The 14,173-nt window shown below is 37.6% G+C and overlaps 1 protein-coding gene across 1 annotated transcript in view; it reads right to left on the bottom strand.

Moving 5' to 3' along the window:
- Positions 1–1,381: 1,381 nt before the first annotated feature.
- The window catches only part of TRAPPC8 (trafficking protein particle complex subunit 8), a 52,914-nt gene continuing 40,122 nt past the window's right edge, over positions 1,382–14,173 (bottom strand). The window contains 3 exon segments of the mRNA XM_074146398.1: positions 1,382–2,441; positions 3,989–4,078; positions 5,586–5,731. Of these exon segments, the coding sequence (XP_074002499.1) occupies positions 2,207–2,441; positions 3,989–4,078; positions 5,586–5,731 (471 nt within the window). The 3' untranslated portion in view covers positions 1,382–2,206.

Genomic DNA, 14,173 nt, shown 5'->3' with positions numbered 1-14,173 from the left:
TGGAGCTGAATTTACATACCATTGAGGCACCTATTTGCTTCTACTTACTGCCAGGTGGCATTCTTCTCTAATATTCTTAAGCAGCTTTATTCATAAGTACTTTGGAGACATGACAGTTCATACAAGCAAAACACCATTAGATTCTCAAAAACATCAAGAAAGGTCCACCTAGACACAGTATTTCCTTCAAGCCAAGCTACATAGCGTGTTACCACGTATTTTAACCTAGATTAGCACTAACAGACATGGCAAGTGTTGGTTTGCTTAATCTAAAAGTTAGTATCAGTGACAAGCAATGCACCAGTCAGCAGGACAGCAACAGCCTGGAAGTTCCTGTAGTTAGTCAAGCCTGCTCTTTACAGCAGCACAACTTTGAAATCACAGCAGATACTATTTCTCTTCCAGTTTCTTCTGACGGGCTGAAAAGCAGTTAAACTTCTGACCCATACCTCACAAAACTCTTGTGGAAACATCCTCGATCGGAATAACATGACTTGCACCACTCAAGTATTTGAAGAAGTCTAAAATACCCCAGCTGTGACTTAGAACATTGTGGCCTACAGCTGGGTAGCTGAATGGCATCAATAACGACTTCTCTTTCCCTAACAGAGCGCCAAGATGGAATGAGGACTGATGACATTGCTCAAGGCTACAATGCCAAAAACCATTTAGAAAGATTAGTCGGCCAATCTGCCCAACAGCAGAAAAGTACAACTCAACCCCTGAAGCAACATATTGTTAGATAACCCTCAAGTATTCTATTGATTCACAGTCATATTAAGTGTGACAATGAAAGGACACATGCTGTGAATGGGCTCTAAGGCTTTACAGGAAGTCTGAGGTCCTAGAGACAGTCATAGAGTAATAGTGAATGAGTAAAATCAGAAGTCTTGTCTAAAAAAGAAAAGAAATGCCGCTGAAGGCAGGTGTACTGTTTTATAAACCGATGTCATCCTATTAAGACATTTCCTTCAGCCACAAAGATAGAGCAAACTCTCAGAAGCATTAGGTTTATTTAGATGCTGGATTTTCCTTGTATTTAGCTAACCCACCATAAACTGTAACTCCCACCTCCTAGCTGGGTCTGCCGTACTGGATTGCTTCACGCAGCCTTCTCTACCTTCAGCAGCTATTACTCAAATTAAAACTCCCCAGCACAAGGCAAGTAACTGAGATTTCCCAGACAGCTGAATTCTGAGCTGTACCTGGGAACGCTGGATAAGAACTCAAAAGGCAAATACAGCCACCGTAAGTTTCAATGTACCAACAGGACAGCAACTTCACCTCAGCAGGGCCACAATGAAGACAGTAGAGACAGTATCAGCACCTATAGATTGCTACAGCCGTACAAAAAGGAAGAAGAAAAGGGCCACAGGTCTGTACAGTGAATATGGTGTATGTTTTATTCTATTTACAGTACATTTGTTATAAATATAATACATTTCTTGAAAATCTTGAGTAAAACAGATCAATTGTTATAGTTACATAATAAAGTAAGTGACAATTTAAATGACAATCTCATGGTTGTGAAATAGTGCATTCTGCCTTGAGATGAATGAGAAAATACTCAAACTGGTTGAAGAAATTGTTGTTTTGTTTTTGTTTTTTTTTTAAACACCTTAGGTGGGACCTGTATGTAAACCGTGAGAGGTCACTAGTTTCCATGAACATGAAAACTCAAAACAAAATTTTAAACTAAAGAACTGAGAAACAAAAATGGATTTGAGAGAGACCTTATTGAACTTCACAGTAAGGTTGGGATTTATAATGACTAATGGCTTCAGACAGGAAAAAGCCGATGAGGGTTTCTTCCCAAACCATATCCTAATACAGCCACAAATATTAAACACACCATGCTGGAGGTTGTAACAGCAGTCAAGCTGCATCTTCGACAGGGCGTAGGACATACAAATATGTTCAGATCTGGAGTTAAAGTGTATTTTGTGTTATGAATATCTTAATTACCAGAGAAGAAATATATTATAAAAGGATAAACATATTTTCAGTCCAACGTGCGTTGCATTGAGAAACAAATTGACAAGTCATCTGAATATTTTGCTATTTTCTTTCCTACACAATCTTTAGTAACAAGTTAGATGTTTGAGGTGCTATTTCCAAAAACTGCAGCAAAATGTCAACCAGCAATATAAGAAAAGAATCCCATTTATTTTGCTTTTTAGTGTGATTTTTTTTTCCCAGGAAGTGGTCAGATATTATTGATAATAATCAGTGCAGGCATGGAGTTCTGCTGACTCGTTTCAAACAAGGTAACTTGGTCCACTAGCTTGGCAAACACTCTGGGGGTCCCAAGATTATAGACACCTGTATGAACGAAGCAAGCTTTCAGCTGCAAGCTATAGACCTCCTGGCTTTTTAGTTGAAGCTTGTACTGTGTTTGCCCAAGCCATGTAAAAGATCCATGGATTTCTAATGCTTCCGGGCTGAAAAAGAAGATAACAACGTTATTTCTCTGCATTTGAAGCATGTATTACCAGCTTACACAATTCCCTCCAACCTCAAGTTTTCCCAAGATTTCAGAACGCACTGTGTGTGCATCACCAGCCCATTACAAAGATATGCTTGTTTGTGCTTTCTGAAAACTTATTTTCAGAAGTCAGGAATTGGGCACTTCAGTTACTATTCTTTGTCTTGGATGCAGAGATGCAGTCTTGGATGGCAGTCTTTGGATGCGAGAGTGCCCACGGCCATTTGTCTTTGATGTCTTGGAAGTTGCTGAGTCTTTTTGACTGCTCACCTGCAGTAATTTCCCATAAGTCACCCCCTTCATCAAATGCATCATGCTTTCTTTGTTTTACACACACCCCTTAAGATATTGAAGTTTTTCTAGCAAGACAAAGCTAGACTTTGAAAGGGTAACAGTTGCAACCATAGGTATAGACCTGTGCTTAACATTTTATCAAGATACTAAATGTAGCTTCAAAAAAGGTCATGTCTATACATCCTACTACATCCACACACACACAGCCATCCCCACAAACATAGGTACTCTGTCCCCAGAGAGTGTATAAGGTACCCTTGGGTATCTTTATGCATCCCTATGTCTACCCATCAGCTAAATCTCTGGGTCCTTGACTTATTATCAAATACTTTATGTTCTCCGACTCACGCTTAACACGCTCTTTACAGCTGCTCTCCCCCTGGCTCAGATGAATCAGTACAGCATTTCTTTGGTTCCTAATATAATGTATACTATATACAGAATATTACTTATATGTATATGTATAATGATGAATTCCAGTATATTCCTAACTTTCTACAGAACAGGCACACGACACTAACAGACATAATAAAATGATATAAAACTGTCACACTTCTAGGAATTCCTGCACAAGGCATTCTTAGACCTGCCCCAGGAGCTAAGGTTAAGTCACAGTGCATGTCACACAGAAACGGTCAACATGGATATAAACTGCTTCAGAGACACTGCATTAAGTCAGGGAGTGAGGGTGTTGGGGTTTTGTTTGTTTTCAAGAAGTTTCAAGGCACATGACTACAATATCCTTTTATAATGTAAAAATACCTAAGGTTCTATGACATTTTATACTAAGCCAAACTGCAGGAAGAAGTACTTGTTTAAGCTTCAAAAATTGTTTTCTACAGATTACTTGGTATTTTAAAAATGAAAACCCAACAATGTATGTTTAATAAAGTACAGTTGCTGAAGCTCATATTTCACTAGTTCAAAAGCATTTCCACTTTTCCTAGAAAGAAATCTGCAGAGTTTAACTATTCAAGAGTCACAATTCAAGGTCCTGTCTTAACAGTAGTCAGAAGCAAAGTAAAATTTGAGTACTGACTGAAGACTCCCATTTGACAGTATGAAGTCTTCATCAACTTCCATTCTTTCAAAGAGGCCACTGTTGAAAAAAATCCTGTTCTAGATCTTCACGACAGTTAACACACTAAAAGACTCCCCAAAACTAAGAAGCATTCTCAGAAAATACTTTCATTAACATTCACACATTACCTTGTTGTTTTATGCCGCAAATCAATCATCACATCTACAACAGCCTGGGAACAATTGGAAAGTAGGAGAGTGACAGGTACCAGACAGAGGCTGCAAAGAGAAATAGTTCCATAGTAAAGGAAAAAAGTCTGACCCTGATAGTCTTAATTATACTCTTAAATAGTTAAAATAAATTTCAAGTAATATAAAATTAACATGTAGTTGTCTACTACGCAAGTCAGACAGTATACACAGCAATATAATCACTTATGTCAACTAGAGTTACTTCTAATAAAAACTATTAGTTGAGGCAAAGAGCATTGGCTCAATTAAGCAAATTGAGTTACCACCTTCCTTTGTCCAGCTGAGAACAGCCAGCAAAATCATAAATACCACCTTAGTTTACAGGAAATCTACTGTTATGACAAGAGATGTTTCAGAATTGGATAACGTGGTCCAGTATGCTACTCTCTGAACCACTGTGTAGCACATTTTGTCTTGATACTTTTCCTCTGCACTTCCTCCTGCAGAGGAATTGCCTGAAGTTTTAGCCAGAACAGTGCCCAAACACAACATACAGCGCATACACATTTGGTGCTCATTTAAATCTTTACCCTGAATAAAATTAATACAGTTAGTTGATATTTCTTTTGCTCACAATTAGTATGACTTCTTAGAAATAGTGCTACAGCAAGAAAGACCAAGATATTCACAGGCAGGTACACAAACTACTGCAGCTGAAACAGCTCTCTGTATGCAACAAGCTTAACCGTTTAGATATCTTAAACTTGACCAACAAGAAAAGAACAAGTAGCAACTTTAACAAATAAGATATGAACTTGTTATGGCATGCTTTGTAACTGTTACTATGATATGCCACATTATAAAACATTTAAATTTTAGATTTTATAAAGAAAGAAATCCCTTTCTTTTGGCAACTAACATATTAACTGAAACTTCAGAAAAAAGTATAACACAGTAGAGTTATCAGATAAATCAACTCAAACATAAATAGGTATCTTTATCTTTCAAGTACAGTTCATTTCATATCTGGAAATGAATCCGGGGGCGTTACTCATTTTAATTTTCAAAGTTTTGAGGATTTTACAGGCTCCAACTAACTCACTCCAGCAATCTACTTTTTGACAGAGATTAATTCTGATATTCTTCCAGATGACAAGTCCCAGTGATCTGAACTGTTACTATCTTTCCTTCTCACATAAATCAGAACCACCTGCATCAAATCCTGGCAAGTCAGATGCTGTAGACATAACAGCTCTTTTGACTTAAAAAAAACTTCTTACTTTCTGTTTAGCTTCTCAGAGTACTCACACTGTTTTCTCTTGACAACAAAAATAAACAAAGGCAGCAGTATTTTTCTTCTAGTGAGTTTGGTAACATTACTAAGTTAACATTAAAACTGTATTACAGCCTGTTTCTCTACATGAAACTTCCATTTCACCTATAACATTCTGAAGCAGTGTCTAAGAATTGAGCAAGATTTCATCCTTGCGTACAAGCCTTATCTTTTGTATCATAACCCACACAGCATCCCTCAACAGGATTGATGTCAAATTCACAATATTTCAAAAGTTTCTAAAGAAAACATTGCACTAGCCTTTTTTGATTAAAAGAGTGATTGAAAGACTCTGGATAATGAAGACTTGTCTTGATAAGATTAGAAAGCTGCTCTGGTGTTGGTCTTGCAGGTACTGGTGTGCTTTCTGGTCGAAAAAACTTCAAGAGAACTGTTTCTGGTAATTCCTGGAACACAAATTCAGAATGACATTTAAAATATTGACATAAGGTACTGTGGAACGCAACACAAGAAACTCAGTCACAGAAGCTACAATTTTCCATTATGAACTATAACTCCAGGGAATAAGTCTACAGCATGGTGATGCTTACAGTTTTTTCCAACATGTTTTCTATTTAAGTGTGCTAGATGAGGAATCAATATGATTTATCTGTTACCTTCTTCTGAAACAGATTTCACAGCTGCTTGTGAAAACACTATCTGTGCAGGCTTCACAAAAGCATGCTGTTGTTGCAGTAGTTTGTTAGTGTTTGGTTTTTGTTTTGTTTCTAAGAAAAAGGGACAGTATGTACATAGTTGCCTACTCAGCAGCTGTACCTAAAAAAAACCCAAACATCCATCACCTGCCCTGGGAAGTTCACAAAAGGAAAGCCAACACCCAAGTTTCCCAAAAGAGGTCCAAAGTAAAGCAAACAGAAGTTTATAGGAATATTCTAACAATGATAGAAGGATTTAATAATGCAGAATATCTTAAAAATTGCATAGCGAGCTCTTGCAGACAATAAAAGTTACCTCTGTCCCCAGTTGAAAGCCCAAGTCAAGCACTGACACACTACCTGGGGTTCATCCTAACCCCTGTGAGCAGAATCAATCTCGGAAGCAGAAGAAATTAGATGATACAGAAAGATGCAACACCAAATGCGGCAATCAGGCTGCATTTGGTCCAGCATTACAGCACTACTGTAAGTCTGTCCAACATCATCTAATCTGTTTTGCCAGCAGGGTTTACTCAGGGAAGGGCTGCCTTTTAGTATTCCCTTATGAATCTATTCTGCAAAAAGTCCACCTTTAGAAGAAAAAAGGAATTTGCAGCAATAAGCATGACTGACTACTAAAAGCACGTGAAAGAAGATTTTAAAAAAAACCACCAATAAGTCAGTACAGTGTAACAAAGTAATACTTTTTAAGGATGATGGATTGTACCTTCCAAGTTGAAAAGAAATACCATGGGCAACAAAACCTGACTCAAAATAACAGACTGCACCAGGCATGAACATTTCAGTCACTGTTTGCCTGTGCTGGTAATACCAGGAAGACATTAAATGTTTTATCAGGCTTGTAATTCTTTCCTCTTGAGAGGAGTTTTCTTAAAAAGTAATTTGAGAAGAACAGAGATATTTCACAGTAACAATGAAATATATTTTAAACATTGAATGAATTTGGAATTTCCACCCTACCCTATGGGTATCTAACTTTATGAAAACTGACAGCATGAAAACACACCACAGATGAAATGACAGGCTTTCATTTAAATTATCTTTCCCCTTAAATTACAGTCCAATGATTCAATGCCCTCTTCCACCACATATCAATAGCCTACACACTGTAGTTTGCCCTAGAGTCAATTACCTGTTCCAAGTCCTCCCAATCAGAATTCCCGAGTATTTTTTTAAAACCCTACAAAAGACAAATATGAAGGTTTATCTCTACAAATAGACAAGAACATCATGAAATGCAGCAGGAACATTTACTGGTGAAAGTATCAGAGTGCCGTTAATATTTCAAACCTTTAGTTCTAATATTACACCTCTGTTGAAGGACTGGAAAGCAGTAAGATTAACCATTTACCATCACAGAGCTAAACCTTAATTTCAGTCAGCCTCTGGGTGTCAGATTCAGAAAAAACAGACAGAGTCCTCTCTGGACGTCAGCCGTCGCAGGAAGAAGGGCTGACCCTTTGATCCCTCAGCCTTTATACTGAGCATGGGGCAGATGGGATGGAATACCCCAGTTGGTCAGGTTTGGGTCACCTGTCCTGTCCACTCCTCCCCACCGATGTGACCCCTCTACGTTTTTTCCGTTTCTGACCCTCTAAGGGGGCAAATAACGAAATTGGCTGACCTTGGTTGTTAGAGCAATAAGTGTAAGCAAGGGCCTCTCTGCATACCATTCCTTGGCATGGAGCACAAACATTGGTCTTATCATTCTGAGAATGAGCAGTTTTCTCCACAATATGCCATTAATTTCAGAGAGTTAGAGGAGGCCTAGCTAGGATGTAAAGTTACAGAACAGAAAATTGGTTCTGTTTTACTTCAAACCGGGATAGATGTCTGTGTCTCCATGTTCAGCTGCTCAAAGTCTAGGTTTTTTTGGTAATTGTGAACCTAGAACAAAGGCTAAGACATAACATTTAGTATACGATTCTCTTACCTAACGGTTCAGAGAGAATTAAGCACTTCCAAATGAAGATGTACATACAAATCAGGGAGCTACATAGAGACAGTTAATAAGAAACACTAAGTTTAAGGATGCATAAAACTCCTGCCTTACTCTGGAGCTTGGGAAATTGGATCAAGGCTTCAAAACAGATGTCCATACCTACTTGGGCACCTGTACCTCCCTTCAAGAATATGCACAAAGCAGATAACGGCCTCAAGTCTTTAGATTATTGATACTTAGAAACAAAGTAAAACAAAACTAAGAATTAAACAGGTGATATTTTGTTGCTGAACTCCTAGAAAACCAGTCCAAATGGAGTGTTGCCTTTAAAAAGGCAACAATAAAAGTTTTGACACCTATAGTCTGCTTATTTGCCCATTATGGTTCCTTGCAAAGCCTCCAGAAGTGCCACAGACTCCAGTGGACAGCAAGCACCATATACAGGAAGGCCACAACAATGGTTAAGATGCTCCCTTTAAAAAAGTGGTTAAGATGTAATTTGAAGGTATCATCCATACATACTGGTAGAGGTACAGATAAGCTTGACTGGAAGAGCCTTCACTGTAAGAAGAGTTTGGAAGAACTGTACAGGGGGCAGGGGGAAGATGACAGACTGTTGTGTTAAGTTTCATAGCTGCACATTTAAGCTTTTGAGTTTTTAGTCAAAAAACCCAAAACGGGCAGTAGCACCAGAACCACACTACTCCCACAGTTGCTTTCCAAGAGCTACACACTGTGCCATTGGTGCTAGGAAAGTTGTTCCTATTTTTAGAAAGCTTTTTGCTGCCCATAGCCATCTACAAAGGCCACAGCTTCAAACAAATATACTTAAAACTAGACACAAGCTTACTGTTCCAAGTACCATAATCTCCATATCTTCACTTATTTAGTAGTTACAAAAAAGCCTGGACCTTTAGAGTCTGGTGTTTGGCTACTTTGAAACAAAGTTATATACTATCTCTACTTACACTGCTGAAATTCATTCAAAACTAGTGATTAACACTGGTTTTAGATACCTCCTGCAACTGTACTAAGCTGAAAGTGTGAAAAGTCAAAATTTACTGTTCAAAGCATTTTTGCATTATCTGATAGATGTAACAGACAGCTCTGCCCATAACACATTCTCTAATCCCTTAGAACGCACTTCCAAATTGAAAAGTTCTTCCTTTCCATCAGATGCATGGAAGTGATAGTATCTTTACATGCAGTCATTTTAAAGGATTTTTCTACATAATATTAGACAACTTGAAGTTTTCAATTTCAAAAACAGTCTTCTCAATGACTGGGTCAATGTGCTCTTAAACATACTAGAAAAAATTAAACACCACAATTTGATTTCCAAGTTGTATGGAAACCCAGCACATTTGCCCCATAAATCAATAGCTACACAAAGAAAAAAGGATTGTTAACATGCTCAGTCAAGTATGAAGGACCAATATGAAAAGCACAGAAGTAAACCTAAACAGGAAACTCCTGAACAACACTAAGCATAAGTAAAAGCAGAGTATGTGAAAGCAACACAGGGAGACAAAGAAAGATCCTAAGTGATGTGTCTTTCTCTCTTTCCCATTTTAGATCAGAGAACTCCTATTTTAAAACCTCCGTTTTAAGTTGGTTTCCCTTACCATGTAACTCATCTATATTTAGTCTAGCTCCTAACTATAGAAATGATGACTCCAGGAACAGTATTTTACTAAGACATCATTAATAATGCATTTGAAAGCATAAATATTATCATCAGCTCTGCAGTCCCTCAATCAATCAGCAGACAATTTTTCAGCTATTTGGAATATTTCATTCATGACACTAATCTAAGCCAGTTCTCCCAAATCAGAGCAGTAACTGGTACATTAATTCATACAACAGTGAAAAATGTACACTTCAGTTCTTGATGCTTACCCTTAAGAATTTTGCTTTCCCCCCAAGCTTGTTTAAAGAAAGTCTTAAATCCATTCTAACAACCTGTGTTTCATTCAAGTATTCCTCCCCACATATTCTGTTAAAAAAAAAAATCTGAACTAGCACAAGATGTCACACTTCCAGTAATACACTGCTACGAAAAACAGTTATTTAAACCCTACCCTCTAACTTTCAAAATTCCTACTTCCAACCAAACTGTTGCTGTCTCGCCAAGTTGCATCTACATTAAGAAGCAGCATTACCAAAAATTATCATCTCTGAAGTGCAACACTGCCAAAAAGCCTGCATCCAGACTAAATGCATTTTATGCATTTTACTATGGGCTAGCACTGGTCTAACCCACAGGACAGAACAAGCAGAGAAGCACACCACGTGCAGTCACAGAGCACATCCAGCAGATAGCCACTTTGTGCATGAGAAGACCACTTCACAATGAAAACAGGGGGCTGTGCATGGGGACCATATCTTAAAAAAAAAAAAGTATGCCTGATCTAAAACACACTCATAGACACTTTCTCATCTTGACTTCAGTCAAAACTACGTTTGCACTCACATGCTAGTGTGTTTCAGAAGTATGGACGCACTATTTCCAACATGCCAGCATGCCCAAGTGACAAGTTTTAAGCCAAGTGACTGCCCCAGCCCCACGCTACTACCATCCCATCATATTACACCATGCTTTTCCTTTGGAATCTTTCAGATTGAATTCACTGGAGTAGAAAAACACAGAAGACAGCAATAAGAAATAATATTGATCAACTGCCCTGACTGAATGGATGTTTAAGGTATTTGAAGTTTTTGTCCTTTTGCTAAGTTAAGGTAGAGAGCTCAAGAACAAGAGACAGAATTTCAGATTCAATCATAAGCTGACCTTCAGTTAAAACAACCTGATCCTGAAAGCAAGTTTCAGAAGAGAAACAGAACCTATAGCAGTATCACCATCAAAGAAAGATCAGCTGTTAGTTACAAATACCCATCTAATTTTTTATTAGCAAGGCTTTCACTATTTGGACTCAAACAGCTACTGCTAACACATCAGTTCAGACCTATTCACTTTAACATCTTCTGTGATTTATTCTTTACATATTGTTGCTAGTGACTATAACGTATCACTCCATGGCACCTTTTGTGTTTCTGATTCAAGGAAATAAACTACATTTAGCATTTTTTCCCTACCTATAGCAAAAGGCCATTTTTTCAAAAAAATACAAGTGAGAGAAAGAATAGGAAGATAAATGTTTTCCTTATTATTCAGTGAGCTTTCTATATGAAACAAAGAAATACTTTAACAGAGTCAAGATTCTTTAAGTGTCCCTTCAGTATACTACGTGTTATTATTCCAAACTTCTAGAACATAAAGATATAGGTAGTTTATGACATCACCTGGTAAGTCTACTGTGTCCAGTAACCTATGCTCAAAAGCAATGCCATGGGGTTAAATAAAAAAAAAAAAAACCCTGTAGTGTAAACAAACAAACGTATTCCATGGCAGAAAAACTAGTAAGCTTCAAAGTCACACTTATCATTGTCTTGGTTAGAATGAAAAAAGTTTAGCATTCATAATTTTATTTAGAACAGACATGGGAAGAATATAGGTTTTATAGAAACCAGAGATTTTATCTTGATTTTTATCAAATACTGTGGCCACTGCAATACAGCAATAATCACATCCTGCTGTGTGTTCCACATCCCTGTTGTATGCATTACATGTTCCACAATGAACCAAGCAGAAGTAACCATCCGTCCTTGCACCTCAGCCAGTGGTGTAACATCTTAGCTTAGACATACGATAAAGATAATGTTATATTGGTGCACCCAACTACCCACCTACCAGCAGCTGCTGCAAGAACTTGAGAAACTTGACAGTGTCAATGAATACAGATCTGCTGCTCTTCTTCTACAGTGCTTTACTGCAGCTTTGTTTCCCTGAACAGTTCTAGAAGTTTCTATAAATCCAAACTAAATCCTGAAAAGCTGGCAAAGAATTAGTTTGAGATATACCACAGTCAACAAAGCAGCAGAAGCAAATCAGTACACAGAATTTAACCAACATATCAAACAAGCTATCTTGATTTGTTCAATGCAGCTGAATTCATCAGATAACTTTGAGTCAGTTCTCAGAGTGCTTAAAAAAAAAAAATAAAGGGGGTGCAGAGAGAAGTCGTGTTTGTGTTTTCTCCATGTCTATTGCAAGACTTGTTCTTGGTTGGGGATGGCTGGATTGCCAGACAAAAATTCCTTTGCTGATTCTAACAGCAGGAAGCAGAAGCAGCCCAAGTCAAGAGGAAAGTCGCTGAAGAGCAACAAATAGACCAAGGCAAGAAATGCAGGAGGTGGACTCTCGCATCCCAGATGACACCCTATTCATAATCTGCAAGTAAATCTTTTTTCCAGATCTGAGCAGCCCTTTACCATTTAAGAACTGGTAACCAACATGTGTTGGGAAAAAGCATGCATCTCCATCTCCCTCTGCTGTCTAGTGGACAGAAAACAGCTAACTTCTATACTGTCAGCACAAGACATTCAGGAACAGCCTAGAGTTTCCAACCCTGTTTATGACTTGGAGAATAAAGACAGATTTACAAGGCAGACTATTTGAATATTACATTATAAGTCTCGAAACTTAGAAGAGCAATGTTTGGGATTTTGTCCCCAGCTTTTTACTGCTTGTGTAACCTTAATACAAGAGCAAGGTAATTCAAAGGCAATATGCAGTCCTTAAGAGATTAAATATATAATTTTCTCTACCTAGCCTCATTTAATCCTATTTTGGAGATTCTTTTAATTCTTAAGTGTGTCATGAACAAAGTAAATGGCTGCAAGGTCTCAAATCACTTAATTTGTTATACCTCACCTCCCATCCCAGAGGGGTGTATCTACTCTCCTCACAGTACAGAAAGCCAATTTAAAAAAAATAGTACATAAGCATATGAAATTTCTCAATCCTTAGCAGTCCTAAGGTTACAGGCTCTTAAAATACAAGTTAAATCTGGGCTTTGGTTACCATGAGGACTGACTTTATACATTTATTAAAAACAACTAATTCATACCAAATTTCAACTGCATCACAACACAAATGCAGTTTTACTTCCAAGCAAGGTACAGCATGGTTCAAAGGAAGTATGTTCCTTATGCTGAAGAAAGTGAACACAATCAATGTAGCACCTATTTGAATGGAGTTGTAATAATAATAATTGATGAGAAACAGATAATAGACAGAATACTAATATAGCAGCATGTATTCCTCAAATTGAGGGTACAACTGGATCCTCCTTGTTGCTTATGACAAGATTTGTTTCTTTCAGTTAGAAACTGAATTTGATGCAGACAACTAGATTTTCCACACAGTCAATGAGAAATGTAAATTTCCATCCCTAGTCTGTTCAGTCAATTTTTTACTTTAGAATGCAGATCTGATTCATTCCTACTGCTTCTCTTTCCACCTATTTACTAGAACTAGACCTCAAATGAGATCTGAATTAAAAGTCCATCACGTTTTCTCTCCCAACTTTAAATATCTACAATGCGATCCACTGTTCTACACAGAAAGGTAATACCGGAGCGGGCAGTTGCCATCAGACTAATACAGCCTAGTACTGCTCAGCACAGCTTAAGCCCACATGTGCAAAGGCTTTTTTGGAGGTCTGTTAAGTGAAAAAAAAAAAAAATTATCTTCAGACGTTAGAACTTAAGTTTTCCTATTTTTCAGTACCAATGAACACCAGCCAATTTAGCCCAAACTACATGTCCCTCTCGATCTATTCTCATCTATTTCATAGCACAAAGAACTAAATGGAAATATTTAAAAGGCTCATGAACAAAAGCCCAGTGCACGGCTCCAGAGTAATTCACTACTTATGTTATAGCATGGTATGTATAGAAACACACATTTGTCCTACATTGTTTTCTTGACAAAATTAATGTATAGTACTACTTGCTGCACCTTTGAGGAAGAGCTCACTAAAAGGTTTATGTGATGTTTGCAACACTGGTAAAATCCATGAGAATGGCACCAAAGCAAGAAGGAACAGCAATGTACTGCTCAGAAGACTTGTTTCTTCTTTTTTATTTTGTACATTAATCTTCTTCACACAAACTACATCTAGCACATAAATTTCTGCAAAAAACATATCTATAGCTTCCATATTTTTACTGATTCATGTACCAGGAGACATCCACCAGTTTTACAGATACTATTTTCTTTGAATGATCAAACAGGCTATAAAACTTCAAAGTGAAGTAACATGCTCTTAATCGGTCAATTCCAATGGAGCTTTCAGTATCTTTTTAACTGCTCCAGTGTTTCTGCC

The sequence above is a fragment of the Numenius arquata genome, chromosome 4, assembly GCF_964106895.1.
Source record: "Numenius arquata chromosome 4, bNumArq3.hap1.1, whole genome shotgun sequence".
NCBI classification, from domain to species: domain Eukaryota; kingdom Metazoa; phylum Chordata; class Aves; order Charadriiformes; family Scolopacidae; genus Numenius; species Numenius arquata.
This window is presented reverse-complemented; position numbering and strand designations above follow the sequence as displayed.